We start from the raw sequence: 23,299 nt of genomic DNA, 5'->3' as shown, positions 1-23,299 counted from the left end.
AGGAGACTGTTTTAGCTGCTGGAGCTCAGGGCCCTGGTGAGATTGTTACATGAGCAGTCTAGAAGCAAACAAAATATTGCTCACCACACGAGAACTAAGAGAGTTACTTGTGGGGAATAATTTATTAATCAGATTTAGACTCTTTTTCCACTTGCAATTTGTCTGCAAGCACTTGGGGGTTTTTTCCCCTCAGTTTTATTCACTGCTTGAAATGATTCTCTGATTTTCAGGGCGTTCACAGTCATCTCATTACAGACAGCAATCTGTGATAGCCAAGAATTAGATTTGATTGGGCACATATGTCAGCTGGTCTCATTTCTGTTCTCCGAGTGTCTCTCCGGTGACTGTATTTATGATGCAACTGTTCATGTTTACAAGGTGAAAATGGAGCTTCTCTGAATATTCTCTGGTAGTCGGTTAAAAAGCTTTGTGTCTCCACAGGTTTCTGCCCTACTGCTTGTTCCACCGAATACTGAAAAAAGGCCAGACCCTCACCTTCAGCTTTTTGCTCATGATACTCATGTAGTAGTTTTACTCTTGGCTTCAGCTGGGAAAAACAAGTGCCACAATGTAGCTTGGTGACAATACAAACCAGGGTCTGAGTCTGACAGATCAAATGTAATCCATTGCCTTGCCTTGCCTTGCCTTGCCTTGCCTTGCCTTGCCTTTCTCAACAGATTTTCAATTCTCTGAACCTGTAATGAGCAACTCAGTGTTGCTGGCTTATTTATAAATTGACTAAACAGCTTCAGTGAAGCCCGATATTCATGGAATATGCATACAGCACTCCAGAGTAAGTGACAGACTTAAAGAAAAAAAAAAAAGAGCAGGGAACTTCATGCTTTGGATTAGGTGAAAATCGGCTGGACAAAGTGAAGATATAATGTGAAGATATAAAGAGATAAAAAAATAGCTGAATAAATAAGCATACTTTTTAATAGTTTTCTTCTTCATTGTCCAGATATATTCTTACTTGCTATTTTGTGAATATGAATCCATTAAGATAATTCCAAATTTCTTCCAAGGAATGTACTCTCTGCCTGATTTCTTTCTCAATTTCAGAATTTTTCACGGAGTAGGAATTTCAGCCTGCAGAGACCTGTTTTTTTTAGCACCAGGTATCTGCTTGGCATCTGTGCTACTTCCTTCATTTGTGCATGCTATTACTGTTCTAACTCTTATTTTGCATCCTTTTTCGACTGCTCCTCTTTTCAAAGGGATGTTTTGGTTTAGCATTACAGTAAGGTCCTTCCCACCCTGGTACAGCACCAAGTAGTGTTTTGGGGGAATGTGTCAACTCACCCCCCTCTCTTTGACCACATTTGCGGTGGGACAAGACAATACGGCAACTATGACAACCCATCTGCCTTAAACTGAGGTTTTTCTGTTTATTGAGAGGAACGTCTTCTTTACCTTTCAGTGATATTTTTAGCAGTTTGCAGGAAGCGAGCGTGATCGTTCTCCTTCAGCGACTGTTCAGCCTGAGAGATGAGGGATGTCGAGCGCTCAATGCACTGTTTGCAGTTCGCAATCTGCTGAGCCAGTTTTCTCAACCTCACCACCTTGAGTGAAAACATAAGAAAGCAGTCACATCTCTAAGGTCACAAATGATGATTGCATTTGCACTTCCGAGACAAAGCTGGAGTGCAAAGGGGGAGTTAAGATGAATGGCTTCACTGACATGAGCTTCTTTCACACTAGCTTGATGGTGAGCCCCATCTAGCCACGTAACGTTTTTAATAAGAGGACAGGCTCAGCCTTTCTGCCTCAATATTTTCCACGTGTCCTGTTTCAGCTGGGATACAGTTACTTAGTTTTCTTTCTAGTAGCTGGTATAGTGCTGTGTTTTGGATTTAGGATAAGAATAACGTTGATAACACACTGATGTTTTAGTTGTTGCTAAGTGGGGCTTACACTAGTCCAGGACTTTTCAGCTTCCCCTGCTCTGCCGGGCGCACAAGAAGCTGGGAGGGGGCACAGCCAGGACAGCTGACCCCAACTGGCCAAAGGGCTATTCCATACCATATGGTGTCATGCTCAGTATAGAAACTGGGGGGAGTTGGCCAGGGGGCAGCGATGGCTGCTCGGGGACTGGCTGGGTCAGCGGGTGGTGACTGGTGAGTGGTTGCATCACTTGTTTTTTCTTGGGTTTTTTTCCTCTCTCGCTCTCTCTCATTGTTTTCCTTTTCATTACAATTTACTATTATGATTATTTTATTTTATTTCAATTATTAAACTGTTGTTATCTCAACCCACGAGTTTTCTTACTTTTGCTCTTCAGATTCTCTCCCCCATCCCACCGGGGGGGAGGGTGAGCGAGCGGCTGGGTGGTGCTTGGTTGCCGACTGGGGCTAAACCACGACAACATGTAAAACAACAGGGGAGAGCCAAAACAAGCACAGCTGGCTTATTTTCCAACAGAAGAAACGTCATTTCCCGGTACTTTCTGCTTACATGATAACTAAGGGCTATTTAGATAACCGTTTCCCTGAAGTGATGAGATCTGTGTTAAAGGCATCACATAGATTAACTACTTTTTTCCTATTACTGAGGTGAGTTTTATAAAAAAGAATCTGAAAATAAAACTTGACAGAAAAAAACTGTTCAATTCTACTAACAATACACGCCCGCCTGTTTCATTATGTGCTTTTAGTCAAACAGGGTGTTTTCTTGTTGGATATTTTTAACTGGACAAAAGCACAGTAGTGCTGGAGAGCTGATTATTATTACTGCAAACATCTGTGCTGGAGATAAACACAGTAGATGTGACTGTAATCATTAGCTGAAAGGTTAGGGAGGGGCACAGTTAATCCTCCATTTAAAGACAATGTTGGCTAACAAAACTTCTAATTCCTGAAAGGTCTGGGAGTCCTTCCCATTGTTATCCCATCAGGATCATAGTTTGAACAGGAGTAAGAAATAGGAAGGAAATGAAATAATTCTGGAGTTTAGAAAGGCATTAAGACCCAGTTACACACAAAATGAGGAAACTAACCACCAAGTGGATTGGCAGAAATATCCAAATTTATAATGAAGATAACGTTCCCTATCTCAGCAATTAGGGCACAAGCTATGAAGTTGCTGAGTTGAATTTCAGACATAATGGCATCTTCAGCAGAGATAAGGGTATCTTAGTGCACCTACCCGACAACAGAAACCAGTACGAAAATAAATCTTTTGGAAAACTTTCAAAAAGAAAATACTGGCCAAAATATTAGTGTCCTGTAACATCGGTATTTCTTCTAAAGATAGAAACAATAAAGGAAGAAAAACGTTGGGAAAGCATAAGGATTTTGATAATGCTAATGATCTGATCAGCTTCTAGGATGAACTAATGCCATAATGTTTTCTCTAACTGTGCATTTGCAGATATTACAATTTGATCTACACCAGTCTAAACAGGGAAAGGTTCATTGCAGTTATAAGTACCTCATCTCTTTATTTATTATTAATTAACAAAATAAACAATAAACTGAAATAAATGTTACCTGGTGAGCTTTTAGCAACCAGAAGGCATGTCATGATTTGTGTGGTCTATGTATGAACTAGTTTTTTTGTTTGCTTGATTCTTTTTTGTATCTTCTTCAAGAAGAAAACTGATGATAAATTTTAAAAGAAAGAGTCTCGTCTCACCCAATCCCCCCCCCCCCCCAATGGCAGGAATGACGTCTGCACTAAAATTACCTTATTTATTTGATATATAAATGTTTTTTCCTGTTATATGCTCTGTGGGATTTTATAGGTTTCGGGTGATAGGTGAGATTAAGGAAGGAGCTGTACCATATTGTCATACTCGTGTGTCTGAATCTGCAGCCTTGCAGCCATAGCTAGAACTTTATACCTGAGTGTTTCCAGCTCCATATCCGTAACTATAGTCCTATAGACAAATTTGCCGTGCCCTACGTTCCAGAAAGACTCTTAGCCACAGGCCCTCTAAAAAGAAGGTACATTGGGCAGAATTTCCTGGGGCTTTTCACATGGGTCTCTTGAACCCCTGAAATCTTTCAACATACACAACATTTGGGGCAAAGCATTCCAGATCTTTACTGGACCTCCACTGGTATCACTTTTGGTTGAACAAAGTAGAACAAAGAATGGGGATAGATTCTGATATCAGTTATGTTAAAATAAATTTGGAGTCAATTGTATTATAAATCTTCCACGCTCTAATGGACAGTAGAAAACATCTTTGCAAGCAACAGATTTTTTAAAAGCAACTCATGTATATAGCACAAATCCAAATGAATGGAAAGTTTCCTACTTCATTGGAAGCACAGCTGGTCTCCCTGCATAGAGAAACAGAGTTGAAACAATAATGAAGGCGGCCATCTTTTCCATTTTGAAGGGAATTATATTTTGTTAACAGCATGAGGAAATTCAAGTTCTGTCACACAAGTACAGGACCTGTGATTGCAAACATGTTTAAGTCAGCCCTTGCCTACAGGCTTTTTATTTCAAGTTAATTGGAATATCTTGACAGCCGCATGAACCATTTAACCTGCTCTTCACTTTATTCCTTTCCTGAGCTTTTCCCACACAAGAAGAGTTTATATTTGACTTAGTTAGTTTAGCCGTTAAAGAGTAAACACCATGTACCTAGAAAATAAGAACGTTAATTCAACTCTAATGTGTTTCTGAGTTAACAGGTAACTAGCAAAATGCATTGAAACTTGAATATCAGAGATTTTTCCTGCTCAATATGTTTGTCACTGATAATCATTGTACCTCAGTAATTAGAAATGCACACTTCATTTAATTTCCTGCGTGTTTTTGAATATTTTTTTGTAAATAAGTTAGACTTCCTATTCTCAAGAATAACAGTGATTGAAACAAATTATTTATGTGATAGTATTTTAATAAATAATTAAAGTATCTAGACTAAAATATTCATGTAGATAATTGCCAGCCACGATACCAAATGTTGTGACACTTTGTGAAAGTGAAAACTTTGGGGGAAACACTGTCAGACATACAACAGAGTGAATGAATCATTAATTAGTCATCATTTTATTATCATTTACTGATGGTGACATCATTTTTGTGTTTATCCTTAAAAATCACAATTGCATGTAGTAAGAGAAATGCCAAATAAACTGTTGAGGTCTCGCGTACTTATCTTGATATATTTTATTCCTCTTTGCATGAAAGTAGCAGTAGCTCAGGACTACATAAGGACTTTTACAAATTTGTATTAATAGTACCTGCGGTCAAAAAGCCATAAGCATGAGGAAGCAGTGCTGACCTACTTGTGATCTAAAGAAGAAAAGCTTTTACCTTTCCTTCCTTGATTTTGGTTCCAATTATTTGTCGTCTTTGCTGGATTATTTCAATGAGCTGGTCACATTCTTCCATCAGCTTGGTTTCTTGGCGGGATGCATTTACCTACAAAGCAAACCACTATGATTAGCAAACCCTTTTTTGGCATTTTCCTTTTCCTTTTTCCAATTTAAAAATTGTAATTTCTAAAATGTTGGTTTTGGCATTTTTTTCTCCTTTCTATGTATAATCTATGTGTTATTTTGTTTTCCCTGTCTTGGATTTTGTGAAATACTGAAATTAGTCTGAATGTCTTGTTTTTAGGAAGTAGGACTTGCAAATAGATACTCATCGGGTATTTCTAACTCAAGTGAGAAAAGCCTGGTCCTGTGAGTACTGAGTGATGTCAGGTACAGTGGGCATCAGTGAGAAGTGAAGGCTCTTCAGGAGGTGCTTAACACATCACAGTTTCAAGCTGTATATAGGATTGCAGTGAATGCTAATGCACGTAAGAGCACAAGTACTGGATCAGACAGTCCGTCCAGTGCAGTATCCTGTCTCTCACTGCTGCTAGTGCCAGCATCTGCTAGTAAAGCATCTTAGGAAGAAGTCCCAACATGTACGATGATTCCCATGAATTCCCGATGATTCCCAATTCTCATCCTCCAACCATTTGCAGCACAGAGTCTTCTTGAACCAGACACAATTTCTACATCATTACTAATCCTCAGAAGAGTTATCTTCTGTGGATTTATTTAGTCTCTCCTTCAACCCCTGCAAACTTTAAGTATCCCCACCATCCTACAGCAATCAGCACCATAGCTTAACTCACAGTCAAGTGAACAACTGCCTCCTTTAGAGGGATTTCAACCTGTCTCCTTCCAGATATATTTAATGATCCCAAGTTCTTTTACTGGAAAGGTCAGTGAACTACTGATACCTATCCACAATCTCTGTGCTGCTTGTGCTTTCACAGATCACTGTTCTGTCCTCTAGCAGGACTTCTTTTCTACATTGAAGAGTCTTAAGTGATTCAGTTTTTCCTTGTATGAAAGCCGTACCATACCTTCAATCATCCTTGGTTTTCTTCTCTGAAACTTTGCCAGGTCTGTCATCTCCTTTTTGATATGAACTGTACTAAGTACTCAAGGTGCAAACAAACTATGGAGTCATACAGTGGCATGATATGTTCTCTACTTCATCTTGATTACTTTCATAATGATTCCTAATGTTTGATTTTCTGAATTTAACACTTGAAAATATTGTTTATTATTTTCAGTGTCCACATAGTGATTCCTGAAAGATTCAAATCACCAAAGATCCAAGCAACATTACCGAGTCGTGTGTATTGACTGTCTTTATTATTACCACTTCAACCTCACCAATGAATCAGATAGCGTGCTCATGTAGTTTTCTACAGGATAAATATATGAGCCAGTGAAACTGTTTTTAATGCAAAAAAAAACCCCAAATAATATTAGCTTTCTATGGAAAATGTTGACTTTTGTCAAAAAATAAGAAAACTTAAACCAGAAATGTTTTGGTTCTCAGCTGAAAATGTTTTGTTTCTGGGGGATAGTGATTTTTTCAGTGAAAAGTCAACATTCTGTATGACAAGAAAAATGTACTTCCCTACCAGCAGTAGTATCTATAGCTTACATGTATGCGTAAAGAGTCAGAGAAAAAGGCAAAAAGTTCTAATCATATCTAGAATAAAGAAAAATTTAAAAGAGTGATTTCAGAGCTGTGTTTCCATACACACTTTGTTAAGAGGGTAAAGCAACCTTCAGGCCTGCCCAATTGCTCCTAGAGCTGCGTCACCTTTTCCATTAGGCTAGTAAGAGCTAGTGGTGAACAACAACAGGGAACAGTTCCAGGTGACAAGTCACTATATTTCTCCCCTCCTTGGTTATTTTTCAGTCCCAGGAGCCCCTTGATCTGCCTCAGTGTTCTTTTTTTCCTTCCAACAATGTGTTTAAACACGCATTTACCTGTAAGCACATTACGGAGCTCATTAAGATTAAGCAAATGCTTATATATCTAAATTTGGACCAGGGCCAATTTTACAAATAACCTTTGTATGTGAAATAAATTGTGTCCTCCAGGCGAAGAGGGGACTTGTTTACAAAGACCTGCTTTGATTAAAGTTTTGGATTATCCTTCTCAAACCTTCATAAAATTAAAGTTTGATTGCATATTTTACAGTCTTAATTATTAATTAAGATATCAGGATTATAAAGAGAAAATACATTTGTTTCTGGAAGGCGTCAGATGGTACTGGAAGTGCTGGGGAGATCTGCACGCAGTAGGGGAAGATGTAGAAAGTACTTCCACCGTGCAGTTTTAGGTGCCTATTTATCTCCTTATGTTAGCTGTTTGTTCTGCTTGGCTTCCCACCATGGTCCATGAGGAGAGACAGACCACGGAGCAGCTCACCCAAAGCCTCTGGCAGTGCCAGTGACTCTCCACGGACCGCTCAGGGAGCCTAGAAGAACTAGTCAATCAACACTGTCCCTCCTCTTCCCCCTCTTCTCGTCATCCCACCACCCTGGCTGCATCACACCCTCCCGTCATGCACCGTACTTTGGCATGAAACTCTGCAGAGCTGTTTTCAGCGAGCCATCCAGTGCACCAATTTTCCCAGCCCCAACTCCAGTTTCACTAGTGGACTGAAATTCCACCAAAGAGCGGGGAATCCCAAATGGGCTCAGTCAGGGGCAGTGATCACATCCACTGCACATTGGCACAACTCCTGTGTCGATACTGAGGTCTGCTCACGCCAGAGCCAACTTTGGCACTTAATTACGGTAACGCTTCACAGGATTTTTGAGTAGCTTCCACTCAAAGTGTTACTTCTATCACCAGTTACATCACAAATTCGTTTTGTCGAGCAAATCTAATTAATCTTTGGGGTAACTGTCATGAAACATAGAGTTACAGGAAGGTTAAGTCAACATTGTTTCATTTAATGCTGTGGTTGGTTTGAATAATAAAGTATTAATTGAATCTTAACTTAAAAAACTCTAGACTAAGAAAAACAAAATGGAAAAAACCTTTGGATTTCTTACACACTGACTGCAGACTTGCCTTTTTCTTTGAAATCTGAAAAGTATACTCTTTTATAAACTTCATTTGAAGACATTTCCAAGTTTATAGCTTGCACAAGCTTATTAAAAGTGAAAAGAATATTCCAAAATTATTTGATATGTCTGAGCTTTGTAGGAAAAAAACCCATTTAATCTGGGGGCTTTTCTCAAGTTGAAATACTCCTTAATCAAATTTTCAGCCTACAAGGCCTCTGATTCAGTAATAACTTCATAATTGAGCACATGCCTAACTTTAAGTGCACCATATTAGCTGTGGCCCTAAAGGGACTATTTGTGAGATTAGCATTGAATATTATTTACTTGTATGTTTCTGAAGAGTCATATGTCAGACCAAAGAGCCACAGGCATGGAGCAGGGCTCCACTGTACAGGTGCTACAGAAATACCGGAGTAAGGCTCTGCCTTCTGCTTGAATCCTTTGATGAACAGCAGCCTTGACAATAACTTCCAGCTGGGACTGGCCAAGGAATGCGAGTACTGTCTGGTGAAAATATTTGAGGTTTTACATGCTACGTTTTTCCACATTAAAAACAAGCCCTCTTTCCAAGGAGTTCATTAAAAGAGACTGAGAGCTGCATTAAAAAAGTCTGGAGACTGCATCACTCGCTCTGGTTGTGGGAGGCTCTGAATCATGCAGAGACCAGACTTAAATCTGGGCTTCCTCCATCCCAGATGAATGTTGCCTCCTTAATCTGAGATATCTATTGCCTGAGAGCTTATGCTGGACTTCGGGACACCTTTCTATAGAAAATTTCACTGACATCAATACACTTAGTTTTGGCATCAACAAATTCCTTGAAACTCCGTGTCCAGAACTACTTTGAACCTAAAGCTTTGTGTTTTGTTGGTATCATTTTTATAGACTTCTCTTCCATGCCACAAAACTGTTATAAAACTGATTAGGACGCCTTGTTACAATTTAGCAAAAATGATAACATTTTCTACTACAAACCAGCAAGCAAGGACTGATTCTAGTCCTGCTGCTCGTGTGGGGAATTTATTTCTATTTCTGTAGTATCCAAAGACCTCAGACAGTTTACCGAAAAAAAAAGTATTTTAGGGTTCTTTCCAGGTTTTCCAGACAGATGGATAGGGACGGCTGGCCTTTGCCTCGGGGAGTGGGTGTAGCAAAAAAAGAAAAATGGGGGTTCCTCAGATGTCTGACAGGGAGCTGGAAACAACAAGCCCTCCCGACCCGAAGGGGAGAGCGGGCCAGCTGTTCCCATCTCCACAAGCTGAGAACTGCTTTGGAAAGTGTTCTGCTCTCTGCAGAGGCTTCCTTGGCTTTCATCTTCAGAGACCTGAGTTAAATTGCAGCTTAGGTCATAAGAAAATGAAGGTGGTGGTTTCAAAATCCTCAGCAGATGTTTGGGAAATCACACAACTACAACATGGCTAGAGGTTCAAGGTTACAGGGGAGCTTCTCTGGTTAATTTAAAGGCAAACAGAGTGTCAGATGGCTAGCTTCATACCCACAAAAGCTTCCCCAATTAATATACTGGGACCAAAGGGGTTTTTAGTTTCTCAGCAGAATTTTCCTTGCAGAAGCAAAACTTTCCCTCTGGGATTCCTTATGGGTGAGGCAATTTTGTCCACAAGTGGAAATGCACATGTGTCTTTTCAGCAAATAATCTCTAAATGACAAACAAAATAAGACACCCTAAGTTAGAGGTGGCCTGCTTTTTTAAGACTAGACTGTCTAGGATAAAGTCATCAAAACCAGAGTAATTTTTATTCTCTAGTCCTCCACTAGTTATGCAAAATGAAAGAAAGTAGGTTGTAGAAAGAGTCTGATCTTTGGAAAGTGAGGTATGAATCTGAGTTTCAGCTTTACTATTTAAAAACGGTCTCAATGCTTCAATAAGAATTTCTTTGCAGTTGTAGCCATACAGGTAAAGAAGAGGTACCAGCTTTTCTTTATGGGTTTGAGTTGATGGCTATAGAATTACTATATACTCACAAATTAAAAAAAAACATCAGAAAAGCAAATTGCAATGATTCCACTTAACAACTGTAATATTGTTGCTACGTATTCCAGTCTAGATTTTGAACCTGAATTCTGCCTTACACCAAACCCAGAAATTGAAAAAAAAAAAAAAATCTAAAATGATGACATATAATGGCTGGTACCTGTTTACTCTAGGAAAACTTTCTTCATTGTCCTGTAGATGTGGAATATGTTTTCTGGGATTAGAGTCTCTAGATGAATTAAAGGATTATACTCATCTCAAGAGAGAGGCCTATTTATTTTTTAATTACTCCATGTTGTAAAGTGAATAACTTTTCTTCATAGAGTCACAACACATTGAAGTCATATTTTAACATCATCCATGTTTCACGTATTTAATGGCAATACAAAGGATAATGATTAATGTGCATTTATGAAAATATTTCTTCCCTTTCTTTTTCTGGATGGCTAGACTGAGAGTCATGGATTCAAGCTTCTTTCATTTCGTATCCCTGTTTGATATTATGGGTTATTCAATTTAGTCTTCTGTAGAGCAAAAGCAACTCTTGGAATAAAGCTTTTTCAGACTTTATCTAGTCTAAGTGTAAAACTGATTTTATCTATGATGACAAACGGTGCCTTTGGAAATATGTGATATTAATCAGTTTGCCATCTGAATGGATCATCTACAACTCTTTTATTCTGAATTGGTGCAAGAGAAAGGAATGGTCATCTCTTGTTTCAAGTGTGCCAAAGGCTTTGTTTTTGTTTGCATTCCACATCTATCTCTAACCAGGGGACCTGTGTTTAGAGGCAGTCTCAGAGCAGGTTAAAAAAAGGTCAGTGCAAAAATACAGCAACTTACTCTGGCTACCTAGGAATTTTGTGAATGAAGAATTGATTAGGCCAGGATAGCTAAACCGCTTTGGGTCAGGCTGATAAGACCATCTGCCCAAATCTTGACTAAAAGTAAACCTTTTTAGAAGTTTGAAATACTCATGTTACTTATTAAAATATTATTTTAAATTTTTTTCCCACTGTGCTTTGAAGCATATTGTTGAGAAACTAACCAGCAAGAAACCTAGCAGTCCTCTAGTGATATTTACAATCTAATCACAAAACCAAACCAAACCAGAAGTTTCATGGAAAACAAACAAATTGTTTTTATAAGATTTCCATTAAAAACATAAAAAAAATCTTAAACTCAGATGATCTGGAAAGTTCTTATAAAGAGCTACTCCAGATACGCTTATGCTGACAGCTGTAAAGCCCATTGACTAGGCTTGCTTCAATGAACAAAGTATTGTTTTTATAAAACACAAATGCAGCATCATGTTAAACTATAGCTGACATTTCTCAGAATAGGAAAGCACACTGGAGAAAAGACATTTATTGAAAGGCAAACCACAGTTTCACAACCAGGTTAAACTGCTCTGGGATCATACTGCCAAAAAGAAAAAAAGTATTCCCATTTTCCTTCCATCTGCAGAAGCCAGCGCAGCCACCTGGGGAAATGGCTGGGCTGAGCTCACCTGGCTGATGTGGATGTTGCACAAACATATGGAAAGCAGGTAAAGAAACACAACGGGGAGGGCAGAAGCAATGGTGGAGAGACTTTTGGCAGCAATGCAGCTTAAGATCAGATTAAGCTGTTTGTGAAACTAAGCCCTAAGAAGGATGTGGTTTCTTAAGATGCAGTAAAAGGGTTGTATTAATAATTTATTTTCAGTCATTATTTTTGTCCTTTATGTTAGCCCTTTCTTTGAACCTAAATAATGAAAATATTTTTTGAATTGAATTATATTTACTTTTTTATTGGTTTTATTTTGTTTTTCCTGCTGCCTTTGTTTCAAGTTGAGCAAAATATACCACTTGGTGTGTTTCATTTAGGGTGGAAAACCAAAAACAATTAACTAATCACTGAAGTTCAAAGGACCGCCCATCCTTTGATGAAGATGAAGCAAGTGCTCTTGTAGCCAGCAGTTCGGTACTTAAAACTCTCATCCAGGATCTGGGGTCTCTAGCCTAGTGGTTAACATACTCACTAGAGGATCAATGTCTTTGGTGTGCTTTCTGCTCTAATTACTGTTCAGCTATTTACGTCAGGCAGAAAAGGGAGAAATTCAGGAGTATTTTGTTCCCGTAAAGGTAAATATCTCAAAGACCAAAGGTTCCAAAAAGTAACAACATATTGACTGACAAGTTACATTCTCTGATGGCAGGCACAAAGTATTACCTGCTGCATTAGTTAACCAGTGATTAACAGTGAACTAAACCCCATTTTTTAGTCTAAGGCCAAATTTTTGCAGGAATATCAGTCTAACAAGACTGTGGACACATACATGTGTATGGACATAGGGCAGAGAGAGAGGCGGAGCCAATGGGAACTGGCCACCTTAACGCTGGCCACCACTGGCAAGCACTGTTGTTATTTTATATACAATCCATGTGACCTCTATCATCATTATGACTCCCATTTCCAGAAGTTACAAAACAGTTGTAGGTGCATTAACATACTCCAACACGTGCCTAATCTGTACATAAAAGGTATGCGTAAGTGCTGCAGTTCTATACATATACGGGACCAATTATACATTTAATATAGAACCAGTATTTTATATAGGACCAATTATACATTCGTGAAAACAATGGAATAACTTTTTAGGCAAATAATATTTGACTACTAAGCTAGGGCTTACTGGCCATGCAACTTAGGACATCCTTGAATGAATATTCCATATTGCCATATGCCATGCAGCATGTTTTGTTAGTTTTTATTTCTGAAGTTTCTCTTTTCTCTAATGCTACGTAAAATTAAGACTGTGACTAAAGCTTACCTGAGATTTGCACTGAATGAAATCAACTTATATGAGAGTGGAATTAAATGTACAACTAAAGTAACTAGAAATCAAAAGTAGATCATGTCATAAATTTCATCTGAACAATGTTAATAGAGAAAGTACTCTTGTACCCTCTCTCATTAGGAGCTGTCTTAGGAAACTAAAGCTGTATACTTCCTTAGGGTTCTATACACATCATGAAGTTTGCTAATTAGTCTCTTATTCAGAGTAATAACTCTGGATTTCCTTCAAGTCATGTTTTCCTGTCTATTTCACAAATAAAAAAAAGTCATTTACTTCTAGCACTTAAATATAGCAAATAAATTTAGCTGCTGAACAAGTATCTTAGCAAAACCAGAATGTTCGGGAGCAGAGGAAAAAGCAGCTTTCAGTGGAGCCACTTTCCAAGTTATCTGCCCACAGTGATGGTAAACACTTATTTAACCCATTGCCCCTTTCTTACTATCTAAAACACCCCATCAAAGTAGATTCCTAATTCCAAACTACTAGTGGTCAGCTTTGTATGACTACGAAGGCTATTTGCTGCAGTTCAGACACCAGGGTTTACATACAGGTTTTCCACCTAAATTTTGCCAATGAGAACTTCTCAGTTTACTTGGGCTTTGATTGAAATGGTCCCAAATCTCAAGAAGGAGCGAGTGCCATGAAACTTAGTGAAAACAGAGTACCCACTGTTTTTTTACTGTCACAGACAAAGCCTCTTTATTGTTAGAGTATCCTCGGGGAATGACTCTGACAGCTGAGGTTTGATTTTGCTGTCCCTCAAGTAACAGAAGCGCTACATGTATCATATAAAAATCGATGGAGACATTTTGTCGCAAAATTTGAAGAAGCTCTCTTGTAGCTGAGGTCTTACCAGAGATTTGAGTTTTCATTATTTCATATATTCTTTTTGATCAGGCACACAAAAAAAGGCAACAGGAGGATTTTCCAGGTGCTGCCATCCTCTCTCCATCACTTTTGCACTACTGTTGTTACACTGATTTAAAATGTATCTGATATGTGTGAGTGTTCAGTATCTGTGCTGGTGAAATAAAGGGTCTTTCAATATACTACTTTTTCAGATTATATAACATGGCTATAAAAAACACCCTTTGACACACACAAAAACAAATTTTGACTGGGAACTTTATACTGAGATTTAGCCTGCAGCTAATCTTTAGAAGGGAGCTAGAAACTGAGTATTTCCATTACAAACAGAAAGCAAAGGATGCAGCAGTTTCAGGGTTACGCAGCCAGAGGAAAATGCCTTCCCTTCTTTATACAACCAAAAATGATTTTGCAGCAGTGTCCAGAATTTGCTTCCTATGACGTTCGGTGAATTGAAAACAAAACAAACAAACAGAAAGACTGAGATACAGATGTTATAAAACTGTCTACAAGCAAAATCTATTTCCTTTCCCCTCCCCCCTAGATAATTGCTCCAATTTTTCCTCCAGCTGAGTTCAGATTATGTTTCTGCATAACAGATGAGAGAAGCTTCATGGTATTGACTATATAACATACATTTAATCATATATTTCCTAGAAGAGATGAGAAAAAAGTCCAGAAACAACACTCAAATTGCTTAGAAAAAAGTAACTGGCAAAAGAGGCTCATGCCCAAATTTGTGCCTTATGCCAGTGAATGTCATGATCTAAAGGACATTTGCAGAAGCCTCACACATTCATAGAAGCAACGCGCCTTGGAAACGATGACAAAGAAGCAAATTTGCTGCGACACAGCACCTTGTCAGCCAGAGCGACCTGTGACGCTAAAACCAAGGGGGGAACCTAAGTGCTCACAGCGCCGAGTCCTTCCCCGATTCAAGCGAGCCGTGGCTCAATCCGGAGCCGCGTGCAGCTGGCAAAGCCCCAGGTCCGCAGAGCAGGAGCCTGCCCCGTCGCCTGGAGCGTGGCAGGGGCAGGGGAGGGTGCAGTGCCGCAGCGTGCAGGGCGGCAGGGAGGGCAGGGAGGGCAGGTGTGCCAGGGGCCACCCCGCCACCGCCACGCTGGTGCCCCTCCAGCGCGCGGCGGGAGGAAGGCAGACCTGGAGGTGGGGTGGTACGGCCACGGGAATGCTATCACCCAGGCATTAACCTGGGTCACTATAGCCTAGGCCTGTCGATCCCAATTTTACCACAGTGTGTTTGGAAGATTCGTCCGTGGCTCCTACAGAAATTTGCAGAGATTCACACGAGCAATTTGCCTAGCACATTTGTTACGAGGGGGTTACTGCAGCCTTGTTTCACCCGGAGGGACTGGATCCAGCTAGGGCCTCTTCTCCCTCAGCTGAGGTAGAGCGCTTGTACCTAGACCGTTAATTTATGCCAAAGCATAAATATTTGCATTATTTCCTTTTCCCTCAAACATCTTCCCCTTCTAATAGCTCCAGAACTAAGTAGCTGCTTTCCTGACACGCATGGATGTTTTTATGGACTTTTAAGAGCCACACGCTGATTTAGCCACACGCTAGAGGGCTCTCTCCTTGGGTGAATTTAAAGATAAAATTCTCCAGGATGGTTTTTAATGCTTTTAAAAAAGGTGCTACAGATACCATGAGATGCGTGAATGCTGTGAACTAGGACTACAAATAACCATATTTCAGATTAGTAGCCATTTCTCTTCCATTTTCTCAGTTGGTGGAGAAAACTGTATTTTATCCCATGAATCAGTTTATCACTTGACACAGCCAAGGCTGCTCTGGGGGTGATCTGCAGAAAGCAGCCCGGCCAAAGGCATGAGGCTGTAGACCTGCCATTGTCTCCAAGGAAGGAAAACAAAACTTTCCCGATTAACAGCCTTTGGATTTTCTGCAAAACCAAGAAATGACAGACAGGATTACAAAGGAAGGGAGAGTGGAAAGATGGAAAAATGAGTGTAAAACAAAAACCATGTTAGGGATGTGTCTGAAAGATGAGTAAAACTAGTGTGCCAGGATGCTCCTAATGAAAGAGAAAGATTTGGGACAGAAAGGAGTGTTACAGTCTCAAGCGTTCACTTTTCAGGATGTGTTTCCCATTGAGAAAATGGGATTTTGCAAATTAAGCGTTACCATAAACTAAGGATTAGCACAGACTATACTTCCATATTAGGCATGAAATCAGTCATTCAGATATTATAAAATGCTTAGTAATATCTCTGCTGTACTCAAAGCAGTAAAGAATACAAGTTTGGCTTGATTTATTTGCAAAAGTTTTCCCACTGATATGCCCAGAACCACCCACAGGAGTGCAAGACTGGAAGTGGACTTTTTGAGATCAGGTCCCCCATCAGGATAACTCTTGTCATAAATTGATGAACTCCATCTAAAAATAGGCAAGATCTATGCCTCCCTCGCTGTGATGGAAGGCAGCCCCAGATCCCCCCTCCCCGGTGGCGGGAAGGCGCCCAGCTTCCAGATAACGAACATCCCCAATCAGTCCTTGCCTGCTCATGTGAGCACCAAGTGAAAACAACTCTCTTTCAGAAGGGAATAAACATTAGTTTTAAAACACAGAGAGACTGGGATTTGGTCTTTGCCAGCGATAAAGTTTCAATTGCCTGATGCGAAGGATGTATGGGTAGATAATTAATCTGCAGTGAAGCTGGTTGCTGGGAAGTCATTAACAGCTCACTTGGTGGATGAGAAGCAGTGGCTCTGCGACAACACTTGGTTTGGCTGGCGAGGATTCATTTATTCAAAAGACACGGAGCCTGTTTGTTGTTCGTTTTCAGAAACATCAGCTTCTGCTCCGTATCAAAAGCCAAAAAAGACATTCCTTTTCCATTTTTCATGTAATATTGAGGTTTTTGGTTTCTGACAGGACACAGGCTTTAAAAAATGTTAGTGTTTATTTCTACAAATAAATGTTAATTAGCATAACTTTTGTTAAAGTTTATATAGCCCTCAATAAAAACTTGGTAACTTTAACACAAGGAATCCTTCCTTGTTTTTCAAAATTCAAATTATGTGTGAAACCCAAAGCTTTTTTTCTTTTTTTTTCCCAACTGGTTTTAACCCCCCCCCCCCAAATCTAAATCAACATTAAATAACATTATTAAAATGATTTATTAAATAACATTATTAAAATGATTTAAAATTAGGTAAGGAAAATCTAAGTATGTAACAGCAGTTTTTACCGTGCACCACCTATGTTTTTACGTGCTTACAAATTGTACACAATATATTCTACATCATCATCTGTAACACATTGTATCAAAAAATGAAAAGGAAAACATTTCCTATAAAATTAACTACTTGTTCGGTTTCAACCTTTGAATGAGTTCACGTGGCAACACTAATACAGTCATTGGAAACTTCAGCTTTTCTTTTCCTAATATTTTGTAATTTTAAATTTGTAATATTAATGTTACAACCAATATACTCTTTGCTTCATTCGGGTTTCTGGCTTGGGGTGAATTTCTGCAACAAAGATGCACAAAGAAAGAGAGCATACTGGCTTTTTAAAAATCTATCTAAGCCTCAGCTTCTCTAATGTTGGAAATATTCACATTATATCTGAAGTTTTCAGAGTTCTGAGAAACAGAGATAGCTTTAAAGTTTATTTCTACATCCCCACTTGCCCGATTTCCAGCGCGGCCTAGGTCCAGGGTTTTGACTGAAGCTCATTTCTTAATATTTAGCTAATTTAAATGCTAATTAGACTAATTTGATGAATAAAACATGGTAGGAATTCATTAACAACTTTGCTGCTATTGCTTTTTGTCTACAGAGAAATCTTCTAAAACAGGACTCCAGGGACAGTAGCACATCTGTTACCAGTTGAACAAGTTGGATTTTTTGTAATACTAAACCTTAGAGTTGGTAATATATTGCAGAATTGCAGAGGAGATGGAGGAACGATTTTAAATTTTCCAGATCTAGCCCATCTTGGACATAGGCCACTAATGAAGAAGCAGCCTTATGCTGTCCTGGGCCCATCTGCTTCATGGGTTTTGCTCTGAGTTTTATATACGGTGGAAGAAAACGAGCCCTATCTCTGTTTCTCATTACCTACTACAGTTGTTCCAGCTGATACTACAGTCGTGCTGCCTGACGTTATTGCTGCCTATATAAAGAACAAACCATTCACCTCAAGTCTGATACTGTGGATAGACTTTCATGGTTTTGTTGAGCCCCGTGAAGTCAGTGAGGCTCCACAGAGGTGGAGCAGATAGAAAAATGGATGAGACGAACTCTTTGGAAGAACAGGCTTGGGTTTTTTGGTTGGGTTTGGGGTTTTTTTGTTTGCTTTGGTTTTTGAGGGTGGGGTTTTTTTTCTTTCTTGCCTTTTTTTGCAGCACGTACCATTGCCACAGTCAACAAGGTACTTAAGCAGATGCCAAATTTTCAAGATGTGACTTTGAATCTATTCACGAGCAAAAGCTGCTCTTGGGCTTAACTAGGTCACTGAATTTTAGTCTGAAAAAGACAGAAAAGAAGCAGCCCTATGGAGAACTTCCACGGGACTTTATAAGGAAGAAAATGAGGCTTCTCTAAAAACCAAGTGCCTTTCTGCAGAGCTGGCAGGTGGCTGTGTTACAGCAGTTTATGCCACAGCTAACTTTCTCTTAAATCATACCCATGTTTCAGAAGCTCTGGGTTAGGGCTACCTTCCTCTCTTAAATTCCGCAAGGCTATTCCCCAGGTAACACTGGTGAAGAAACCTGGTTTCCTTTCACATATATAGACAACCATACTCAAAGTGGAATGCCTTTTCTACACAACACTATTATTATTTAATGCTGCCTGTCTGCTAGGAACATACAGTGCACCCTTCTCTGAATAAACGAGGCTGCTGTAGGAACTGCAATGCAGTCAGAAGTGAAATGGTCCTATGCAGAAGCCTGTCAACAGACAGCATTGTAATGCAAACAAAATCCCAACCATTTTTCACAGGGAAAAAAAGTTTTCCCTGCTAATCTGACTAGTAATTAGCTGTTCAGCTGAAAATACCTTTTCTCTGTGATTGAGGGCTGTAGCTTGTTCCACTCTAAATCAGCAGTATTTATGTTGGGCCAGCTCCTCTGATTCCTACCCCATTAACTTTCCCATGCCATCTTGAACTGAGTTTAGAACTTATGAAAACTGATAGCACTGCAAATTATGAACTTGGTGTATCTCAGTGAATCCCGTATATCCTTCAACAAGCACATGCACCTCACCCTGTTGAGCCTTTCCTAGTCTTCCAGTGTTTCTCAGCCACAATTTACCTGGAGGAGGGGTAAAAATGTTTTGTATCTGGTGTGTCACTTGGGACTCATGGCTGAGACTGACAATGAGGAAAACACTGGTGATAAAGTTTTGATGCCATGGGGATGTTTGTATAATATTTACTGGCAGAAAGCATAAACTCAGGTTGTCTTTTGCAAGTTTTTTTTTATATGGAAGCGTTTTGTTCATAGTGGTTTGGGCTTTGTCGACCTGAATGTACTATAAGGAACTGAAAAGGTCTTACAGCGTGGCGAAAAATAAAAAGAAAAGTTATGCTAAAAAAGAGTCCATTTTGGACTCTAATCTCTTCCTGTGTCAGCTCCCATGGCTGAATTAGTCTGTGATTATAGTAGTTTTCATGCAGAGCAGCAGCCCCCACAGGGCCATCTAAAAAATCCCCCAGATTTTGGGGAAATATGGATTCAGGTCCCTTCCTGCTAAAGATTTTCTGTAATAATCTCTATTTTTTCTGTAATAATCTGTAAAAGTAGTATCTCAGATAATACGTCACTGAGGCAACTCAAAGGCCTGTAGGCATCTTTCTTCTTCTGAAGATAGATATATTTCATGTATGACTTCTGAGTCCACATATGTATTTAGATACTTAATTCTGATGGAAAAAAAAAATCAGTGGCCGATAGAAATGTAAAATGTGGATCTGGCATTACTGTTTCTTTACCTTAGTTTTCCACCTGTAAATCTTACTCTACCTCACAAAGGACCCAAAAAGATAAACATGTTACAGATAGTGAGTGATGTGCTCAAGTATAGCAGTGGTGGGGGCCATACAAACATATAATTAAAAGGAGATAGGAAGGAATATAAAGGAGGACATCTGTATTGAGAATACCATATATCAGTGAAAAAGTTCCAAATCAGTTTACCACTATTTTAATTTAGTTCTGCGCTTGTTGTTTTTTTTTATTTAAACTTCTGTTCCTGAATGCTAGAAGTGAATGTAATTAAGTTTACAAGTATTTCAAATGGAGGTCAGTACTCACTTCTACATGTTGACAGGTCTGAATGAGTTTTGCCAAAAGAGTTTCCAGTTCAGTATTCCTCTTAATAAGGTTGGTGAGGTTACTTTCCAAATTTTGCTGTCAAAAAGAAAGAAAACAACACATTAGCATTTTGAAGAATTTAATGTTTAGGTGAACAGTTGAAAAATGGATATATTTTCAGGATCTGAATTTTGTAATTACACAGGTATAAACATGAGACTTTCATTTTGATATGCTCCATTAAATGTTTTGTCTATTCATCAAGTATGGCAAGACAAGAGAGCAGAAAAGTTCAAGATAAGAGCAAGTTCTACAAAATAGAGTTTCTAAGGACCTACTAAAAACTAGATTAAGCAGTTAGTTTTGGTCAGGAGGAAAAAAAGGAGTAAGGAGAACGGCAGGGAGGCTAAAAACGTTTCACCAAGAAAAGTGGTTTATTTTGGCTGAGAACACTTTTTGACTCCTTATTTCCTGCTCTGTGTCTAACATCTGAATTTAAAAGCCTGTTGCTAACTGAGGTCTCCAAGTATGTGCCCCTTTGGGACTGTATTTGTAAGGACCCAACAGATGGGTCAGCACTTTCTTCTTGGGATTCACACTGCTGGGGGGGATTGATCTAATTGATTTAATACCCTGGTGCAATGGAGTTATATTTTTTAATAAATACTTCTAAAGAAAAACATCCTTTCTATGGATAAGAATGAAATATCTACTCAGAGGTTGTGCCTTCACTAATTGCTCTTAAGAGAGAACTTGTGGCTTATGTCTGTGTTTATCAACTGATTATGGCTGCAATAAATAACTGCAACTGTGGGAGATCAGAGCGCTTTCCAGCTTCCAGATCTGAGGCCGCATCGTGGCCACTGTGCAACTGCATGTGAGATTCCCCTCTATAGCCACGGGAAGGAAATCCAAGCACATGAGGAGGAGGAGGAGGAGGTCCGTGATGGCTGTGACCCGCTCCCTGGTCTGCCTGCCTCGGGACCAGGACCTTGCCGTGCACTGTGCACCAGGACCTTGCCGTGCACCTTGCAAGCGCACCGTGCAACTTGCAACTACACTTTTTACTACACATCCCAAGATAGCTGCTGTTTTACATGAAATTCCATCTTCTGGAAACACACGGGCATGAAAACGTCCTCGTTTTGCATAAATGCAAAGTTTCCACAGAGATAAAAAACCCTCTGTAAATATAACTTGAGTGCATAAAAAAGAAGTAAGCCATTAAAAAGAGTCCTGACTATAAACACTCATTTATTTCAGTAACTTCAGGGGCATATATTTCATTTCAAAAATCCTGGGGACTGCTGGCGTGACAAGCTGTTCCTCATAGTTCTTCACCTATGTAAGTGTGTGAGACTAGTCCCTTGCTTAGTATTCCTGACAGGCTGACAGTCCCTGCCTTTTAATTGTACTTTGGCCTCCGAGCACTCTCCAGTATCTAGGAAGTACTGAATAAGAATACCAGAACTGGGCCCCGTGCTTCTCTCCTCACAAGGGCTGTAGTGTCTCTGCAGAGCTCTCATTAATTTCATCCCTCCTCATCTTTTATTAATGGACTCCTTTCCCTCCCCAGTGTATCTATTCCGTCGCCTAAGTCCCTTCAGCTACCGTGAACCCACCTGACTTCTCTCATCCTTCCCCCCCACCTCCCTACCACCGCCATGCATGCATTTAACGTGTGCGTGTGTGTGTGCGCTTTCTGGTGCTGCTACTCCCTGCCTATTTCATGCTGTTTTAAAACACTTTGTTCCTTGCCCTCCCTTTCTGCAGCCGTGCCGCCTCCTTACTCCTTCTTGCATTTGGCTACAAAGGAATGAAGCTGGCAGTATTTCACTGCTGAACCGTACGTACTTTGGCATTTACCAGGGCTGATGCTGTAAACACCAGAGGAGCAGTCAGTCCTGTTCCATTAAAGATAGCACAAGATTTTGATGGCTTTACATATAAAACCCTTCCAAGAAGCGTGATGGGTGTTTGAAGTACATAATTTTGGCATTTTCTTCCCAGCACAGCTATGCATATCATGTATCACAAGCTCTGGCTGTAAAAATACCTTCTACACTGCATTTATTTTATAGCCCATTAAAACAAAGAGTAACAAGAACGGGCATTCTTTACCAAACAGTTTGAGCCGTATCTTATATTTCCATAAGCTGTACTGTGAATGATCATTTAATTGCAAAGGCATGTTTGCTGTGCTGTTAGATGTCCCTTTGTAGAGCTGAGACACACATGCAAAGTCAAAATACCATATATAGTTACAGTATCACATAACCTTTGTCTTTAAAAAACAGTTAAGGGGGGTCCAAATGTGCAAATACTCTTGAAATGCTATTTATATACCTTCTTATTGCCAATATATTCATTTTGTACATGTTCTAATATTTTATACCAAAAGATTTAAAATGAAACATGTAAATTCTTGATTAAGATTGCCTAATTTGAAACATATTATTGGACACAATAAATGCTAACAGTTGGGACCTTTACATACTATGAAGAAAAAATGTTCTCAAAGCTGTTATGGAATACAGCAGTGATTTTCAATAACCTGAAAGTGCCTTGAACTAAGGCCATTAATATATGAAGAGTAAGTATTTTTCTCTGAAACAGAAATTTATTTACCCATAGATTATATATAGATTATTATATCCAGGATATTTTCAAATCCTGGATAAAGAACAAAATTTTAGAGTAAGTTCTCTATCCAGTGAATATAAACATAAATCCATATATATTATTATGGTTTCACACAGGGCTCTTGATGTCCTCTAGATTTCCCAATTGTGACAATGGAGGATAACTACTAAACAAGTGAGTTGCCTTACAAAAATTAGAGTTAATGCATTTGTGTGCTCTAGCTCTTTGCACTGTGTCATTTTCAAACTGGAAAGCCTGGAATTTTGTCTCCTTGCAGTTTGGTATGCAAGAGATTGGGGTCTTTTGAAGT

At 39.3% G+C, this 23,299-nt stretch overlaps 1 protein-coding gene across 3 annotated transcripts in view; it reads right to left on the bottom strand.

Annotated features, from left to right (window-relative positions):
- MID1 (midline 1) overlaps positions 1 to 23,299 on the bottom strand; it is a 153,303-nt gene that overhangs the window by 27,596 nt on the left and 102,408 nt on the right. For all 3 annotated transcript variants that reach the window (XM_075522463.1, XM_075522471.1, XM_075522479.1), the window contains exons 3-5: positions 20,347 to 20,442; positions 5,275 to 5,382; positions 1,414 to 1,562 (exon numbers count right to left, since the gene is read on the bottom strand). In XM_075522463.1, coding sequence (XP_075378578.1) covers positions 1,414 to 1,562; positions 5,275 to 5,382; positions 20,347 to 20,442 — 353 coding nt within the window. The remainder of the gene's footprint in view (positions 1 to 1,413; positions 1,563 to 5,274; positions 5,383 to 20,346; positions 20,443 to 23,299) is intronic.

The sequence above is a fragment of the Mycteria americana genome, chromosome 1, assembly GCF_035582795.1.
Source record: "Mycteria americana isolate JAX WOST 10 ecotype Jacksonville Zoo and Gardens chromosome 1, USCA_MyAme_1.0, whole genome shotgun sequence".
Lineage (NCBI taxonomy): Eukaryota > Metazoa > Chordata > Aves > Ciconiiformes > Ciconiidae > Mycteria > Mycteria americana.
This window is presented reverse-complemented; position numbering and strand designations above follow the sequence as displayed.